The sequence below is a fragment of the Puma concolor genome, chromosome D4 (genome assembly GCF_028749965.1).
Source record: "Puma concolor isolate L17-30 chromosome D4, mPumCon1.1.hap2, whole genome shotgun sequence".
Lineage (NCBI taxonomy): Eukaryota > Metazoa > Chordata > Mammalia > Carnivora > Felidae > Puma > Puma concolor.
This window is the reverse complement of record NC_141679.1, coordinates 63,034,426-63,053,769: the sequence shown is the minus strand read 5'-3', so window position 1 is coordinate 63,053,769 and position 19,344 is coordinate 63,034,426. Positions and strand designations below refer to the sequence as shown.

The 19,344-nt window shown below is 39.3% G+C and overlaps 1 protein-coding gene across 6 annotated transcripts in view; it reads right to left on the bottom strand.

Annotated features, from left to right (window-relative positions):
- The window catches only part of INVS (inversin), a 158,240-nt gene that overhangs the window by 52,376 nt on the left and 86,520 nt on the right, over window positions 1-19,344 (bottom strand). For 5 of the 6 annotated variants that reach the window (XM_025912772.2, XM_086683591.1, XM_086683594.1 and 2 more), the window contains 6 exons: window positions 17,325-17,505; window positions 14,790-14,899; window positions 11,015-11,186; window positions 6,128-6,283; window positions 5,420-5,649; window positions 1,257-1,363 (listed from right to left, as the gene is read on the bottom strand). In XM_025912772.2, coding sequence (XP_025768557.1) covers window positions 1,257-1,363; window positions 5,420-5,649; window positions 6,128-6,283; window positions 11,015-11,186; window positions 14,790-14,899; window positions 17,325-17,505 — 956 coding nt within the window. Of the gene's footprint in view, window positions 1-1,256; window positions 1,364-5,419; window positions 5,650-6,127; window positions 6,284-11,014; window positions 11,187-14,789; window positions 14,900-15,339; window positions 15,466-15,641; window positions 15,721-15,818; window positions 16,980-17,324; window positions 17,506-19,344 lie in introns of those variants that run through there. The other variant, XM_086683595.1, reaches the window with a different exon arrangement.

Sequence of the window (19,344 nt, the reverse complement as noted above, 5' to 3'; positions counted from 1 at the left end):
GTTTCAGCGTAAATGTGAGGCTAGAAGGCAGACAGCAAAGGCGGGAACTGTGAGTAAGGGTAAACGGAGCAGTGCAGGCACCCCGAGAGCAGGAGGGCTTTATAGGCAGAGAAGACAAACTTCAGAAAAGAAATAAATTGGAAAATAATAGGCGGAGGCTATCTTTAATGGGGAGGGGTTCTGAAAGTAGTGGGAGGGATGAAGGGGTTCACCCCAGAAAGGAGGAGCAGTTTTCCTGACACAAACAGGTGGCCTAGAAAAAGTCCCTCCTTCTCCACAAAATCTCCCACAGAACTGGCAGTGGTTATGGGGGTGGGGCTGGTGTCATGGCAGGAAGCACTGCAGTTATAGCATCCATGAACAATGAATGGTTCCAAAACACAGACCTGGCCAGGCAGAGCTCAGGTGCGGAAGTCACATGTTCAGAATCTTCCCAGATCCAAGATGGCCAACACTGTCTCCTGCTTAGACTTCACACTGTGTCTGCTCCTTTTTTTTTTTTTTTAATTTTTTTTTCAACGTTTATTTATTTTTGGGACAGAGAGAGACAGAGCATGAACGGGGGAGGGGCAGAGAGAGAGGGAGACACAGAATCGGAAACAGGCTCCAGGCTCTGAGCCATCAGCCCAGAGCCCGACGCGGGGCTCGAACTCCCGGACCGCGAGATCGTGACCTGGCTGAAGTCGGACGCTTAACCGACTGCGCCACCCAGGCGCCCCATGTGTCTGCTCCTTTTTATTGGGCCTGGGCCCTGGGGCATAACTCCAGCCTAACTCTGTGAATCTTACATTATTCAATCCTTTCACCCTCTCCTTATTTTTCATGCCACATGATGGCACCTCTGTCCACTAACTGATAATAACCTCTTTATCAGGAGAAATTTCTTGAACATAAGACATATTCTACTGTCCTGACCAAATTCCTAGGTCTAGTCAGTCAGGACTCCCCTGACTTTATGCCAGCTACAAGCCGCAAGAACCTAAGTGTCCTCATCTGTAGAATGTGAGCTTGCCAGAAGTAATATCTAAAGTTCTGAATAATTTTAAAATCCCATGATTCTAAATCAACACTTTTCTTTAGGTTTAGGATTTCTTACTGTAGTGTGGTGTTTCTTTATGAGTATACTTATTACTTCTGAACTAGTATCTAAATTTTTTTATATAAATTTTAATATATTTTTTTATATAGAGATTTTTTTCATATAGCAGAAAGGATGTGAGTTGAACAACAATACATTCTTTTCATCAACAGCTTACCTTTCTTCATTATTTTCCATCTGATTAGGAAAAGCAGCAAAGTCTAACAGTAATTTAATGGCATCAAGATATCCGTTGTTACAGGACCAGTGCAAAGCTGTTCTTCCCTATAAGCATAAACAAAAATCAGGTGTATTTGGAGTAGGTATTTTTGGACACATACTTAATTATGAAAAGGGAAAATATTAAATATACAGTGGAGAAAATGGATGGTATCTTAACCAAGTGATCAAAATTAATACTATGTTAAAAGGAACGATATGTTTCTAGAGGTGATACCCCGAGAAGGATTCAATATCACTTGTATAATATTCTAACCAAAAATGTAAAACTTAAGTCTAATTATGAGGAATCATAAGGCAAACTCCAATTGAGCGAGATCCTACAAAATAAATGACCTGTATTCTTAAAAAAAAATTTAATACCATGAAAAATAAAGAAGGCATGAAGCATTGCCAGAGATACAAGGGGGATATTTCATAGTTTTAAAGAAGTCAAAGAGGAAGATATCACAACTTAAATCTGTATGCCACAGCTATTAAATATACAGAACAAAAAGTGACAAAATTAAAAGGGGAGATGGTCAAATCCATAATCACGGTGAGAGATTTTTAACCCATCCTTTGTAATAGTTCATAGAACAAATAAATAAAAGAGCAGCAAAGATATAGAAGACCTGAACAATACAGTAAAAAACTTTGATCTAAGTGATATATAACATTGCATCCAACTATGACACAATTAGTATTCTTTTCAAGTGTACATAGAACGGTTACCAAAATCGATCATAGGCTGGGCCACAAAGAAAGCCTCAAAGGACTTTGAAGGATTAAAATAATTCTGAAATAAAGTAAAGTAAAGTAAAGTAAAGTAAAGTAAAGTAAAGTAAAGTAAAGTAAAGTAAAGTAAAGTAAAATAAAATAAAATAAAATAAAATAAAATAAAATAAAATAAAATAAAATAATTGTGTTATTCTGATTGCTTTCTGACCACAGTAGAACTGAAGTTACAAATCAGTGTGGTAGACAGAATAAATGCATGCTTTTGCAAAGATGTCTACATCCTAATCTCTGGAATCTGTAACTATGTTATGATATTGGAGAGGGGGAATTGAGGTTGTAGATGGAATTAAGGTTGCTAATCAGCTGAATTTGAGATGGGGAGATTATCCTGGATGATCTGAGCAGGCCCAATGTAATCATATGGGTCCTTGTAACTGAAGGAGGGAGATGGGGGGGGGGTGAGTGTCAGAGTGATGCAGTGTGAGGGTGACTCAGCTAGTCATTGCTAGCTTTGAGGATGGAGGAAGGGCGCCACAAGCCAACGAAGGAGGGCAGCATCTAGAAGCTGGAAAAATTAAGGAAACAGATTCTTTCCTAGAGCCTTCAAAAGGAATGCAATCTTGCCCACACTTTGATTTTTAAGCCCCATGAGACCCATTTTGGACTTCTGACATCCAGAACAGTAAGATAATACATTTACGCTGTTCTAAGCCACTAAGTTTGTGATAATTTTTTTTTAGCAGCCAGGAGGAAACCAACATAATCAATAATCGAAAGATAATGAGAAAATGCCAAACTGCCTAGATATTAAACAATATGCTTCTAAATGATCTATGGGCCAAACAATAATCAAAATAGAAATTAGAAAATGTTTGAACCCAATTATAGTGATGGTGCAACTTTGTGTGTGTGTGTGTGTGTGTGTGTGTGTGTGTGTGTGAGAGAGAGAGAGAGAGAGAGAATCCGAAGCAGGGTCCATGCTCAGAGTGGAGCCGGACGCAGGGCTCAATCCCACGCTGCGATCATGATCTAAGCCAAATATCAAGAGTTGGATGCTCAATTGACTGAGCCACCCAGGTGCCCCAGTGATGGTACAACTTATCCAAACTTTCAGGATAAAGCTAACGCAGGCTTAGAATAAGAATCATGCGTAAATACATACATGGGAAGTGAATACTAAAAAAAAAATCAATGACTTAAACTTTCACCAAAAGAATCTTTGAAAAAATAGTACATCAAACCTGAGGAAAGTAGATGGTAGGAAATAATAAAGATAAGAGTAAACACCAATGAAATAGTAAATAACTTCAAATATGGAAAATTAACAAAGACAGTAAGTCCTTTGAAAAGATGAATAAGATGGAAAAATTTTTTTAAAAACAAAAGAGACAACACACATTACCAATATATGAAATGAATAAGAGGAAATTACTCTAGGTCCTATAGTCATAAAAAAGGTAAGAGAATATGTGACCAACCTTATGCAAAACATTTGATATTTTTAATAAAATGGATCAATTTCTCAAAAAATGCAACTTACCGTGGCTGAAAAGAAAATAATTAGAAATCTGAATAGTCTTGTATTTATTAGTGATGCTGAGTCAGTTATTAACACCTTTTACACAAAGAATACCTCTAGATAAGATGGCTTCACCAGGGAATTTTTCTGAACATTTAAAAGGAAGTAATACCAGTATTACACAAATTCTTTAGGAGAATAAGAGGAACTACTTCCTAACTCCTTTTAATTTACCATGTAAACAGCAAAGAGGTAAAAAACACATGTTGAAAGATGCAGAAATAGTATCTAACAAAAATTAAATGGCTAATTGTGAATAAAAAACCCCAATTCTTGGCAACTAGAAATACAAGGAAACCTATAGCAAACACCGTATTCAATGGTGAAATAGTTAAAGCTTTCCCCTTGAGAAGCCAGAATGAATTATGGGTGCTAACTATCACCAATTCTATTCAACATTGTATTGGAGGTCACAGTTCAATAAGGCATGCTATTCACAGATGCTATGGCTGTATATGCACATAATCCAAAACAGTACATAAGACCTAAAAACACTAGAAAGTAGCTTGGTATACTACTTATGTAAGAAACCAGCAACTTGTAAAAAAAAATGTAGAAGATACTACAGATTGCAAAAGATGCATTTCTAATAACATAGGTACAAGAACTATTTTTTACATATTTTTCATTATGTCACTTTCACATATAGGAACAATCCTGATAAATATATATTGAGTGAATTAATAGAAATTATATTTTCTGGCTTGGAAAAACATAATATGCCAGTATTTTTGAAGACTTAATGCAATTAAACTAGCAAAAAAAGTCCATAGTGGCAAGACTGAGAGAAGTCAATACAATCCTATATGGCTAGGGAAGTGGATATTAACCCACATGGGTTAGAAAGCAGTTTGGCAGTAATATATAAGAGCTGAATCATATTCATATACCAATAATAAATAATCTCACTTAGGGGAAATTATTCTAAGGATACAATTAAAAAAAAGTTAAATGCACTTTGATGATTAATGAAATGTGATTTATACTATCACAAAAAACTATCCAGCAACAGGAAGTTACTTATTTAATTTTAAAATTGGGGTTACAAACATAGTTTGGATCCTGACTCTCCACAACAACCCTGGCCCTGTTGTCACCTTAGGGTAATTATTTAAGCTCTATGAGCTTCGATTTTCTACCCTGCAAATGGGAATAATAATAGCAACTCCTTTAGAAAGTTGCTGTGAAAGAGAGCCAAAGCATAAGAGACTCTTAAAAACTGAGAACAAACTGAGGGTTGATGGGGGGTGGGAGGGAGGGGAGGGTGGGTGATGGGTATTGAGGAGGGCACCTTTTGGGATGAGCACTGGGTGTTGTATGGAAACCAATTTGACAGTAAACTTCATATATTGAAAAAAAAAAGAAAGTTGCTGTGAAAATTGAATGAGTTATGAAACATAAAGCTCTTAGAACTTTGGAATATTCAGCATCTATGATTATGTGGAAAATTATATACCAAAGGAGAAAACGCTGGTGATAATTTTAAGTGAACAAAACAAAAATGTGGTTTATGAAGTATCATATATGTATGTATACACATACATACACATATACCATGTATGTTTATTTTAAGAAGTTATGAAATTATTCCCATTCTGTATTATGACTTTGTTAAATTATATATGGCTATGGAGACAAGAACTAGAAGGAAAACAGGGAAAAATAAGACTCATTTTTAATTAACACATAAATTTATAAGTGATCTCTTTACTTGGTAAAATGTTGTTTTACTTTATTTTAGTTAATGAAGAATAAATAAACACCTTGGAGCAAACAATACAGAAAAGACTTAGAATTTCTACCTCTTTGTCTTGAATGTTAGGGTCTGCATTGTTTTCCATGAGCACTGCCATGCAGTTGATGTAGCCGCCATAGGCAGCGCACTGCAGAGGGGTTCTTCCCGCGTAATCTTGCACATTTGGATTGATCTTATTTTCTATCAAGATCTGGCAAACATCAGCATTTCCTCCCAGTGCTGCCCAATGTAGGAGAGAGTGTCCATCTTGATCCACTAGATCTACCCTTGCTCCACCTGAAAAAGCAAAAATATCAGTAAAATGTTGAACATAGAGAGCACTGATCAAAAAGGAGTCTGAAAACAGCAGTCCCTTAAACGCTTTGCTCTTAGCATTGTATACTATCTGCTTTGGATTTTTACAACAAGCCTGTAAGTTGGTCAGGGTAGGAGTCATTTTCCGTTTACACGAAATCAAACTGAGGATCAGGCAGGTGAAGTGGTTTTTCCAAAATCACATAACTACCAACAGGTGGAACTAGGAGTGGCCCTCGGGTTTCCGGATGCTTGTGTGTGCATGCGTGCGTGCGCGCCTGTGTGTGTGTGTGTGTGTAGGTGCGCATGCATGTGTGCATGCATGCATGTATGCGTACGTGTGGGCACTCCTCCCTCCATCTGTCCACCCGGGTGGCCCTCTGCCTGTAAGCTGTTTCAGCGAATGCAACAATTCCTACCTTCTGAGAGAGACTTAGTAGGAGCACTCTCAATAACTAACCTTTAATAAGTGTCTGGATCACATCTTTGTGTCCCATCTCACAGGCTCGGAAAAGTGGAGTGTGCTTCATGACATCAGTGGCATCTACTTGAGCGTTATTTTCCAACAATAACTTCACGGTGCTGACGTGGCCAGAAAGGGCCGCGGCATGTAATGCTGGAAAGGGAGCAAAAGAAAGCAAAGAACTCTTTGATAACAACGTCACCTTTTTCTTATTCTGTGTATCTTTTCCTCTTCTGATGTCTTCATTTTGGCTAAATGCAATTTAATCTTAAGGATTCTCTATTGTTCACTTCTACAGATTTGAATCTTCCTTTCTATTCATATGTACTACTCACATTTCCCCCCTTCCTGTCTATCTTTCTCATCTCATGGTTTCTTTCTTTCCATCCTGTTGCTCTGAAATGCTTTCCTTTCCTCAGTTACTACTTTATTATCTTTTCCTCCCTCTTAGAGGGGAAGGGAACAAAAACATGACAAAAGAGAAATGATTTAAACGAGGCAGGCAATTCTGCCCACCAACCCCCTAATAAACATCTGCCCCTGAGGGTTGGTGTGATGGGAGGTGTCAATCTACCAGCCCTTCAGTGGCTTAGTCGTGCTATTCCTGCCATCGGTCTGCATACCCATGTGGTACAGAGGGTATGTGCATCCAACTGTATTCAGTGCATTTTTCATACAACATGGCTCCAAATGCAAGCCATTGATTTCCTCAGGGCCCAATTTAAGAAGCAGCAACTTGTTTCAACATTGGAGAAAACACCTGAGAAGGAATGGGGTCTGCCTTCAAATGGGATTTGAAAGAGTCATTTTGACTATATATGAGTTTCATGTTATGCTGACCTGTGCCTATGTTACTTCGTTCTAGCACTTGACTTATGTCATTACTCTTTGGATTACTCTTTTTTTTTTTTTTTTTAATTTTTTTTTCAACGTTTATTTATTTTGGGGACAGAGAGAGACAGAGCATGAACAGGGGAGGGGCAGAGAGAGAGGGAGACACAGAATTGGAAACAGCCTCCAGGCTCCGAGCCATCAGCCCAGAGCCTGACGCGGGGCTCGAACTCACGGACCGCGAGATCGTGACCTGGCTGAAGTCGGACGCTTAACCGACTGCGCCACCCAGGCGCCCCTGGATTACTCTTTAAATTCTATTTAAATACACCACTGCTTAAGTTCTGAGTTTGCCAGCATAAGTGCCTAGAGGTCTGGGCCAGTTCTTCCTAAGTATCATGGCTCTATAATGCCTAGAACAATGTTTCTTTCATAAGGAGTGATCCATGGACCAAACCTAGGATGCCTATAAAAACACAGATTCCCGGGGCGCCTGGGTGGCTCAGTCGGTTGAGCGTCCAACTTCGGCTTAGGTCACGATCTCGCGGTCCGTGAGTTCGAGCCCCGCGTCGGGCTCTGTGCTGACAGCTCAGAGCCTGGAGCCTGTTTCAGATTCTGTGTCTCCCTCTCTCTCTGACCCTCCCCCGTTCATGCTCTGTCTCTCCCTGTCTCAAAAATAAATAACCATTAAAAAAAAAAAATTAAAAAAAACAAAAAAAAACAAAAAAAAACACAGATTCCCAGGCATTTACTGAGAACCTGCTACGGGCTGGGTATTAACGTAAGGGTGGGAATTCAGCAGAGAACAAAATACATAAGGTTACGTTCTAGTAGGAGAAGCAAAATAAAAATGGAATGGATAAGCAAGAAAGTGTCAGATGGTGACAGATGGTATAATGGGAGTATTAAAAGGTACCTTGATATGCAGAGTGACTAGGAGACCACTTTAACGGATGGTGATGGAAAGCCTTGCTAAGGAGCTGATATTGAAGTTGAGACCTGAATCATAAAGAAAGAGGGAGCAATGTAGAGATCTCGAGAGGGAGGAGTTTGGACAAAGAGAACAGTTGGTCCAAGGGCAGGAGTGAATCTATGTGTTTAAGGAAAGCTAGGAAGCTGCAGCACAACGAATAAAGGCAAGTAAGTCGGTAAGGTAGAGAAGGCCAGGTATAAGTGGCCACATAGGACCCAGTGATGAAGACACTGACGGACTTTACATAGGTGAGTGACAGTATTTGACTTGTGCTTTAATCAGATTGCTCTAGCTGCTCTGAAGAGAAGGCACTGTAGTAGGTTAGAATGAAAGCAGAGAGACCAGCTAACACTATTGAAGAAGACTCAGTAAAAAATGATGGTGGCTTGAGCTAGGGTGGCAGGAGTGGAGATGAAGAGAAGCAGAAAGATTTAAAATATAATTTAGGGACACTTGGGTGGCTCACTTGGCTGAGCATTGGACTCGATTTTGGCTCAGATTATGATCTCATGGTTTGTGAGGTTGAGACCTGCTTCCGGCTCTGCGCTTACAATGCCTAGCCTGCTTGGGATTCTCTCTCTCCCTCTCTCTACGCCCCCGCCCCCCCCCCCCCCCCCCAGCTTGTGAGCACATGTGTTAGCTATGGATTGAAGAATTGAAAAAGCAAAAAGGAAACACTGAGGTATCCCAGAGGTAGTAAATGCAGAAGACAGCCAGCAATTCTAGGACTAGGGGAACATAAAGAAGAAGATGGAATTGTTAAAACCTAAAAGCCTAGAAGAGGAGCCCTGTGGAGTGGAAACTCAGACCTCTGAGCAGGGCTCTGCTTGACTGGTGTTGGTGCTCTGGGGCTGGTACTGTGAGTGTTGGAGAAATTGCAAGAAATTAACCATCACCACTGGAACAAACTATCACTGCTGTGTTGAAGAAGACTGACTAGGGTGATGCTGACAGGAACAGGAAACCAAAACAAGAATAGTAAGCAAACAGGAAGGTGTAATCCCATTCTTCTAGCTTCCAGTTTCTCTCTACTGCCCCCTATGGGTGGATTCTAGCAGGGCACCTGCTGGCAAAGGGGAAAATGTGGTCTACAGAGCCCCGGCCCTGGCATGTCAAAGACAGGAGAGTCCCGTTATCATATCTAAAAAACATTAGCAAAAATTCCGCCATATTGAATACACAGATAATGCCCATATTTTTCTGATGGTTTTATATATTTTTTTTCAGTTTATTTGAGTGAAGATCCAAATAATGTCTGTATGTGGCTGTTGATGAGAACTCTTCTTTCATGGGAAGCAAAAACAACCCTGTAGAGGGATGATGGAGACAAACTCACTCTCGTAGAAGAGAAATGGCAGGAAGGCATGTCTGACATATAATAGAATCCCCTTAAGAGAAAGAGCCAGGGAACTGACGAATCTGAGAAGAAGTTATGTCTGAACTCCAACCATGGGGCACATCAGAAAGACACCTTTGGTCAAAAGGATGGAAGTATCCTTGCCCATACTTTATTAAAATACACGACAAAGTTAAACTAAAAGCAAAGCTAGTGATGGAGTGAAAGCCTGCATACTAATGGGAGTCTGACAAAAAATGAAACGTTCAGACCATTTATAAACTCAATGTCCCACATATCATGTCTGCAATATACCCTTCTTTAAGAAGCTTAAGGTCAAGAGACTCATAAATATGGAGAACAAACTGAGGGTTACGGGAGGGGCTGTGGGAGGGGAGAGGGGCTAAATGGGTCAGGGGCACTAAGGAATCTATTCCTGAAATCATTGTTGCACTAGATGCTAACTCATTTGGATGGAAATTTAAAAAAATAAAAAATAAAACAAGTTAAAAAGTAAAAAAAGAAGAAGCTTAAGGTCTACTGTGAAGTGCTGATAAAGAAATACTCTTGACAGTTCAAGTCTTTATTAAAATTGGTATTACCTAAAACTCTTTAAAAAACAGTTTAGAAGGGGTGGTGGCATAGGGATAGAGAGGGAGATTGTTAGGTATAACCCTGCCTCCCCACCAAATGCCACATCAGTAGTTCTGGTGGGTGCAAACAGCTCTACTGTGTTGCCACAAGTAAGAAAACACTGACAAGCTTGTAGCTGAGTTTTTATTCTGGTCTGTGTTGTGCTAATGTGCGATTTTCTTTCTTTTTCTGACTTGTAATTATGATATAGTACCCAAGGTAGAGACTTCCAAGTTGACAACGAAAGCTAAAAAAATTCATACCTCTCTTATTAGCCAACACACAGTTAAAGGGGCCTCTTCTTAGAAAAAGAGAGCGAGGGGCGCCTGGGTGGCGCAGTCGGTTAAGCGTCCGACTTCAGCCAGGTCACGATCTCGCGGTCCGTGAGTTCGAGCCCCGCGTCGGGCTCTGGGCTGATGGCTCAGGGCCTGGAGCCTGTTTCCGATTCTGTGTCTCCCTCTCTCTCTGCCCCTCCCCCGTTCATGCTCTGTCTCTCTCTGTCCCAAAAATAAATAAACGTTGAAAAAAAAATTTTTTTAAAAAAAAAGAAAAAGAGAGCGAAAGAAGGATCTACTGAAAGCTTTGGATGCAAATCTAACGTGAAGCTCTGAAGCTTCAAGAGTCATGTGGGGGTTATCTCTAAAATGGGAGATTTGGGAGGAGGTGATGCTCTTCAAATCTGAGAAAAGAGCACATTAAATGAGACATACATAGATATGTGCATTCCTTAAAATATAATCCTGTATTTTTGAAGCATGATCGATAACTACTAAATATGCATAGTTTAAGTACAGGTTTATTTATTTATTTTTTTATACCAAGATAAACGACATGAAGAGTTCTCATAATCATGTTTAAGGGGCAACCAGGCTTTTAAACCAAATGCCACCATTCACCTGGTAGAAACATAGGCTAATTTGAGCCATCAAACTTGGAGGAAATAAAGCTTTTGGAGTGATATCCTGGTAACCCAAACTTAAAATGTGCCAATGGAAGTCAAACAATATTAGATTAGGAACAATGATTTCAGGCATTACTGTACAACTTGTAGGGCACCTATACACTTTGGAACCCTAAAGAAAGCAAATGGAACAAGTCTCCCAGTTCTTACCTGTACCTCCGTATTTGTCTGCCATGTTAATATCAATGTCAGATTTTAAACTCAGCATAGTCCTAAGGACATCATCACTGCCTTTTCCAGCAGCCCACATAAAGGATGTTCTTCCTTCCAGGTCTGAATCATCTTTCACTGAAGGATGTTTTAAAAATACTTTAACTGTTTCCTGTAAGAAAACTTGATTAAAAAAAATTGAGACAAGAGGGTAGCATTTTCTATGGTAATAAAGCCAGTGTTATATGTGACTTCCTCTAAGATGCGAAGTATTTTTTCCCTGCTTTCGAATCAAATGAAATTATCTTTTTTATGAATAATGAAACTACAATTTCCATTGAAAGTAACAATCCTCTTTCTTTATATATTAGTTTTAGTTTCCATGCATTTCAAACACACAACCTAACTCCCTCATTCAACATCCTCATAATTGAGGATGAACATCCACAATCAAGTTTGAAAACTTTATAGGTCACTCTTTGAGAGATGAAGTGATGGTTAAAAGACTCATGGGGTGCCTGGGTGGCTCAGTCAGTTAAGCTTCTGACTTCAGCTCAGGTCATGATCTCACAGTTCGTGCGTTCAAGCCCCGCGTCAGGCTCTGTGCTCCAGCTCAGAGCCTGGAGCCTGCTTTGGATTCTGTGTCTTCCTCTCTCTCTCTGTTCCTCCTCCACTCATGCTCTGTCTCACTGTCTCTCAAAAAATGAACAAATGTTAAAAAAAAAAATTAAAACACTCAAATATTCAGTGTCATGACCAACATTAAAACATAGGTTTTTCTTGGACATTTTACATGCAGAGACCTGTATACTCAGCCATGCCTCATACATTCTCTTGTTGTGTGTTTTGCCACTATAATTAAAAAAACATTTAATGCACTTACTGAATAATGATGTGTAACTACTGACAAATGCAGTGTTCAGTTCATTTAAACAGATATTTATTTATCAAGTCCTATATTCCAGGTCCTTCCTCTATGGAATCACACTAAAATTAGGACCTGCAATAATCCTAACAGGGCCTGACAATTTTAATGGGGGTTAATATTCACAGCTTTCTAAATTGCCTCTTTCCTTAAGCCTCAGATGCTTACACACATTTAGGGAGATCATAGAAACTTTAGCTTGAATGGAAGTAAAATAGTTTCAGGAAAAAAAAAAAATTCTGAAGGTTGTGAGCTGGCCAAAAGTGTCTAAGTGTTGATGCTCAATATTCTAAGCAAGATGAAATTCAAGGGCAGCCCTTCATTCCCAGATGAAGAAATTTAGGTTCAAGGTCATACAAAGGTGGTAGATATAGGAGTGGAGTCCAGAGCTAAATCACAGCACCTTTTCCACTGTATACACCGTATGCCACTGTATACACCACTTCCTAGTGTTAAAACTCATTGAGCTACTGAGGTGTTAGAGTGGAGTGCTCTTAGGATCTACCGTGTATGCTTAGTACACACAAGATTGGAATAAACAAATGGATTTTAAAACATGGTAATTTTTTGGTCTGTTTTCTTTTACTAATTTGTAAACATTTCCTTGTTGAGTATGTTTTCGTAATGATGAATGTTCACAGAGGTTTGTGGATTTTTGTTATTATTTTCTAAAAAGGGACTTATAGCCTCCTGTGGGTTAACAGAGTCCAAGGAGATGAAGGGGCTTGAAACTGAGCTTAGAAGATTTGCATAATTATTAAAAAATCATCTCCGTAATTGGCAGATTATCCAGAGCAAGTATTTCTTTGGATAAACACCCATAATGTTCTGCCATTCTTCCTTATTCCCAGTAGCTTAGTCACTTAATTGCTGGTATCTGTGCACATGTTAAATTTGGAGTCTAAGATGTGGGTTCAAGATCTTGGGCAAGTCATTTAATCTCTTGAAACCTTGGTTTCTTCCTCTTTAAGTTAGGGATACCACGTCCTCTCACAGGCTTGTGTTGAAATATGAATCGAGTTCTGATTTCCATAGGTTTAATAGGCTGGGCCAATGAATTTCTTATCTATCTGTAACAAGAAAGAGCTCCTCTTCAAAATATACTTTGTCTTTTTCTGAGACAATAGAATAATGGGAGACAATAGAAGATAATGGTTTGCCAAAAGTCTAGGTGATACATTTATAGAAATGCCAGGAAGGAGAGACCATAGCTATAGCTGCTCTAGGTACCAGAGACAAAGAACGATGGGAAAATAAGATATTTTAGGAATCTGAGCATTAAATTTATTCAGTGGTGCATTTGGGAAGGTCAGGAAGATGGGATTACACTATGCTGATGATGGCATTCTTATAACGTTTTTTTTTGTTTTTTTGTTTTTTTTGGGACAGAGAGAGACAGAGCATGAACGGGTGAGGGGCAGAGAGAGAGGGAGAGACAGAATCGGAAGCAGGCTCCAGGCTCTGAGCCATCAGCCCAGAGCCTGACGCGGGGCTCGAACTCACGGACCGCGAGATCGTGACCTGGCTGAAGTCGGACGCTTAACCGACTGCGCCACCCAGGCGCCCCTCTTATAACGTTTTTAAGTTTGTTTATTTATTTTGAGAGAGAGAAAAAGAGAGAGAGAGAGAGAGAGAAAGCAGGGGAGGGGCAGAGAGAGAGGGAGAGAGAATCCGAAGTAGGTTCTGCACCATCAGTGCAGAGACTAATGTGGGGCTCGAACCCACCAACTGTGAGATCATGACCTGAGCCGAAATCAGGAGTCGGACACTTAAGTGACAGAGCCACTCAGATGCCCACATTCTTATAATTGAATGTAACCAAAGTTTCCACTACACACACCCATGCAGAATACAGTAAAATAAACTCTGACTGCTTTGACATGTGCCTTTTTGGATAAGTCTCTAGTTCTTGGAGGCCACTTACTCAGGAAGCTGAAACAGCCTAGCTGCTATGTTACTGGCTGGACTGAGGGACATAAAGGATGCAAAAGTGCTTTGTAAAACTGTAAAGGGTGGCAAGGGAAGAATTATTAAAAATATTCAATACCTTTAGAAATAATTCACATTTTTGCTTTCTCAGCTATATAATACACAAAATTATTAGCACTAGCAATAGAAGGAATGCATTGCATTTCTTGAGTCCCTGCTCTGTACCAAGAACTACACTAGGCACTGGGCACAAATTTTCTGATTCTTACAACAATCCTGAGAGGAAAGGTATAATTATCCTCATTTTACATGTGAAGAAACTAAGGCTTAGGAAGCTAAGAAACTTGTTCCAGGTCATACAGCCAGCCGATGGCAGAGTCAGGATCCCAGCCAAGGTTAGACCAGTTCTAAGGCCTTGCCACACAAAGAAAATACTTGAACACTAAATGCATATAAAACCTTAGTGCCATAAAATTAATGAGAAGATGAAACATACTTACATAGAACAAAATGTTACACTGAACAGTTAATATAAAAACTGTGTTAAAATTTCACATGACTTAACAACTATCCCTCGCTTTACAGTCAGAGTTAACAGTCTGAGCAATTGTTAAAATATAATTGCTACACAAACACAAACACTAGTACGTGTAAAACTGAAATGTGAATAAGGTGAGTGGATGGTAGGAATGTCAATTTCCTGTTTATGATACTGTTTCATACTTTTGTAAGCTGTTACCATTGGGGTAAATGTGGCTGAAGGGTACATGGGATCTGGCTGTTTTATTTCTTATGACTGCATATGAATTTGTAATTATGTCAAAATAAACATGTAATTATGCAAAAAGATAACTGGAATTTGTAATTATGTCAAAATAAACATGTAATTACACAAAAAGATAACTGTCACATTTTACTTACGGCAAAGTTACTCTGAGCTGCATAGTGCAAGGGTGTTGCTCCTTGGCTGTCGGATGGGATGGTTCCAGATTTATTTCTTTCTAAAAGGAGATGGACAATCTGTGCATGGCCTGAAAGTAGACACAAGGCAGTTATCACGTAAAAGGACTAGTTAATTTATAATCTATTTTAAGGAAAGTTTTCTGAATAGTGGCCCCCAGTATAGCTTCTTCTAACTTCTCACTAAAATACTATGATCACGTAGAACAAAGGCGAACACTTACAACACTGAAATCTTAATGATTCAATCAGAAAGGAAATGATATGAATTACAATTGCTAGATTGAGAAAGAGTATATTAGGTATCAGCCCACTGCATTCCCTCGCTCTGTTTTATAAAACTGTCCATTAAAAACAGGAGGGAAGCCAGCCCCTGTCAGCCATCAGGGTCCCTAGTATCCAGGTCCCACTGTACAGCTGATCAGAACCGCACAGCTTTTCGGGAGGACAAAGTATAATAGAGCCTCTTGTAACCTCTGAGGCCTCCTATCAGTCCGCTCTACCCTCCCACCTCCACTTTTTTCACAGTAGGTGGTGATTTCAAATCCCAGAAAACGTGTGGCAGGAATGATGAGGTGGTGGCAGAGAAAATACTCTGCAGCGCATTCTGGGGGATGTGGTTTCCGCAAGTGAAGAGCTGTAGAAAGGATCAAAGAATGAACAAACATGGTAGCGGCATATTTGGGAGGCCTGAATATCATGCATTCTATTGCTTCCGTGTTCTGGGGACCCGGGCAGCAGAAGGACATGGACACACCGCAGGAGAAAAGCAGGCAGAAAAGGGGAATGTGGGTGGGAGTTGTGCTCACAGACCTGCTCCCAGGTATGACGCAGACGGAGTTCTCTGAGGTGGGCAAAGTGAGATCACAGGCAGACTACTGAGACATGTCATCTTGTTTGAAAGATAAGGAGAAAAATTCTGTAAAGGCAGTATGAAAATACACTATAGGACAGGGAACTAGGAACACCATCAGGAGACGAAACGCATACCTCAGAACATGATCTAGAGAAGGGTCCAGAGGAAAAGCTCAGGAAACTGTTTGGCATCCTTGACTTGGGCAAAGAGATGTCCTCAATGGAATGAAACAGAATATCCTAAGAAGGAAATAATCTGAAACGCAAAGGTGATGGAAGGAGGCGAAGAGGAAAAAAGCCGAGATACAAAGAAATTGGGATGTGGGAAGGGAATCAAAATACAGCCTAAAATACAATCTATGAGAGTCAGAAAGAAAACAGAACTAGGGAACAAAAAGTCACTTTAGTGACCTGGAGACGAATTTGCGAAGTCCTCCCAGAACGCACCAGACAAAGAGAGAGGGATGAAACTGCACACTGAAGTGAAATCTAAATAATAATTATAAATCTGATAATAAGATGGAATGCAAATGCAAAAAGTATTCTGAAAAGACACAACGTGTAATTTAAAAACGAAGCCTGCAATAATAACTGGGGAAAACTTCAGATCATGTTAACAACTACTAAAAAAGCGATAAGTAAAGGCGTGCTAAACTCATTTTAAATTCGGTGGAAATCAATAGATGCAGTTTTGCTTTTAACTCTTGACTTATGTTTTAAAAAGTTTTCGATAAATTTAAAAGTAAACACTAATAGAACCTAAAACTCTCCTAAAACACTAGGCAATTCAAAACCAAATAACAACAAACCTAATCTAGATACCAAAAGGCAGGGGGAAAAAAAAAACCCAAAACATCAATAATACTCAAAGAACAGAATAGCAGAAAAAAGACCAAATTATATATCTTATAATAGTGACTATGAATGGGTAAAACTCCTTCACTGAAAGAGAAAGACTCTCAGATTACACGCCCTCCAAAGCCAGACACAGACACATTTTTGCACTCTCTCATCTAACAAAGTGATCTCCAAAAAGGTTAAGTAAAAGGCATATCAGGAAAATATGAAGAAAAAAAAATCACATATCATAGTATTGGCACAAACATAAAATTAAAGCCCTCCTCCCCAAATACACAAGCATTGAATGTGAAGATTATTTTCTATTTACATTTGTCAATGAATGTACATTACTCTTAAAATAAAAACATGTTAAGATACGATGTTGAAATTAAAACCGATATATAACAGAGAATACATTTATATTACTAAAATTTAAGCATACAACAGAGGGATAGAAGATGCCACATATCAACTAAAAATTAAATTAAGGGCACCTGGGTGGCTCAGTCAGTTAAACACGCAACTCTTGATTTCAGCTCAGGTCATGATTTCAGGGTTCAAGGATTCCAGCCCAGCGTGGGCTCTGCGCTGACAGGCAGAGACTGCTGGAGATGGTCTCTGCTCCTCCCGATTGTGCGCATGTGCAAGTGCGCACGTGCAGATGCGCATGCGTGCGTGTGCCCGCGAAAAACCCTTAAATTAATTAAACGGAGGTGGAAGCTGAGGTGAAGGGAAGCCATGGAAAGTTTCTGGTACTCATTGCAGTTCCTCCTACTGTTGATCCTTTGACTGACAGCTCACCTAGCAAAGCTGCCCAGTGAAGTGGGGTTCGAAATAAGTTGTCGTAAGACGTTATATTGCAGCTTTCATATGAGGTCAAGACATCGACCACTGTCACATTCCCATCAGCGACCGCAAAGTGAAGAGGTGTCCGACCCTCGTAGTCTTGCCAGTTCAGTAAGGACTCCGTGGGAGCAGCGTCCTATTTTGAAGAAACCAGAGACTTCAGACACACGTGGAATTCTCAGTAAATCACATTTGACATAAGCACGAGCTGAGCCATTTTCTAAACCTGTATATTCATTCTCTTAGCACAAGTGATAAAACTCAGAAAAAAAGTATACGTTCTAAACCTTTAAAAATTTCTTGTCATGTTTAACTATAAAAAATGCAGAAAAGATATAGTAAGTACCATTACTGACTATCCAGATTTAAATAGGTGTCAATATATTGCCTAATGCGCTTTTGTACCTGTTACGGATTCTGCTAAAGCTGTATGTTTTATACTTTTGTTCCATACGTATGCATCCATAAACAATATGTAAATTATATATGTGTGCTTTCAATATTTATACCTCTGAGTTTATACTATGTATATCCTTTGGCAGTTTTTTTCCTTCAACACTATACTTTTGGGTGTCCATGTTGATACTAGTTCATTTGTTAAGCCACAATTTACTTATCCATTCTCCTTGTGAGGGACAGTTAGGTTATTTACAGTTGTTCCATTATTAACAATAATGCTGCAATGAACATGCTTCCTTTACATGTCCCTTTGTAGCACATGTGTGAGATTTTCCTCTAGCCCAGACACCTAGAAGGGGAATTTCTGGGTACAAGGATATTTACATTATCAATTACGTATTATCAAACTGCTCTCCAAATGGTTACACTAATTAACACATCCAGGACAATGTGTAAAAGTTTTTATTTCCCCACATGCTGGCACAAATTAACCCTTTGGTATTATCAGGCTTACTACATTTTTCCCCCCTGACAGGAATGAAAACATTTTGCTGATGTTTTAATTTTATTTATTTTATGAATGAGGTTGTGTTTTATCATATGCTTATTGGCTGCTCTGTTTGAATTGACAGTTCACATTTACTCATTTTTCTCCTAGGTCTTTGTATCTACTGCGAGGTCCCCTTGCAAGAATAAAGGATTTATTTCCCTAGCTGCTGTGAGTGCTGCCAGCAGATGACCCTCAACTGTCAGACTTTTACAATTGCTTCAGCTAAAGACAGTTGCTTCACTCAAGGTCATATCCCTTCTTAGATTAGGTCACAGCCAAAGCCAAGCCTTCCTGCCCCAACCTGAGAACTCTCTGAAAGGCCACACAAGTTTAGAGTTGCCTGTGTGGTCATCCTATTTTATATATATAAAAAAAGTATGAAAGGTATTTTAAACACTTCAAAAAAAGTAGTAGAATTTTACCATGGTGGCATTTTAGGCCTTTGAGTCTCCAAAGGACTAAGATGTGTTTACAAGGAAAAAAAAAAAAAAAGGCCAAATCTGTGAGGAAACAAGATATGATGAGTGACAAGTATCCTCCAAGTACTCCAGATATTGGAGTTGACACATAAAGAATATAAAATAACTATGAACATGTAAAAAAATTAAAAATGAAATAAAAGGTGAATAAGGTAAAATAACTATCAAAATGACGAGGCAGACTTAAAAAACAAGAAACAACAAAAAGAACTTTTAGATGTAAGAATATCGGATTGAGCAATGAATAGGGCAAACGAGAGAGTGGACTCAGGTGAAGAAAGGCTGAGTAAACTGGAAGCCGTGTTTGATGTAATTACCCAGAACATGGCAAGAAGATGGAAGGTAAAACAGACGAGACATGGAGAATAAAATAAACATGTCTAAAATATGTGTAACTGGGACCATAAAGGCAAGAGTGTAGAGAATGAAAGAGAGGTAATATTTAATTTTTTTTAATGTTTATCCATTTTTTCAGAGTGAGAGCGTGAGTGGGGGAAGGGCAAAGAGAGAGGGAGACACAGAATCCGAAGCAGCTCCACGCTCTGAG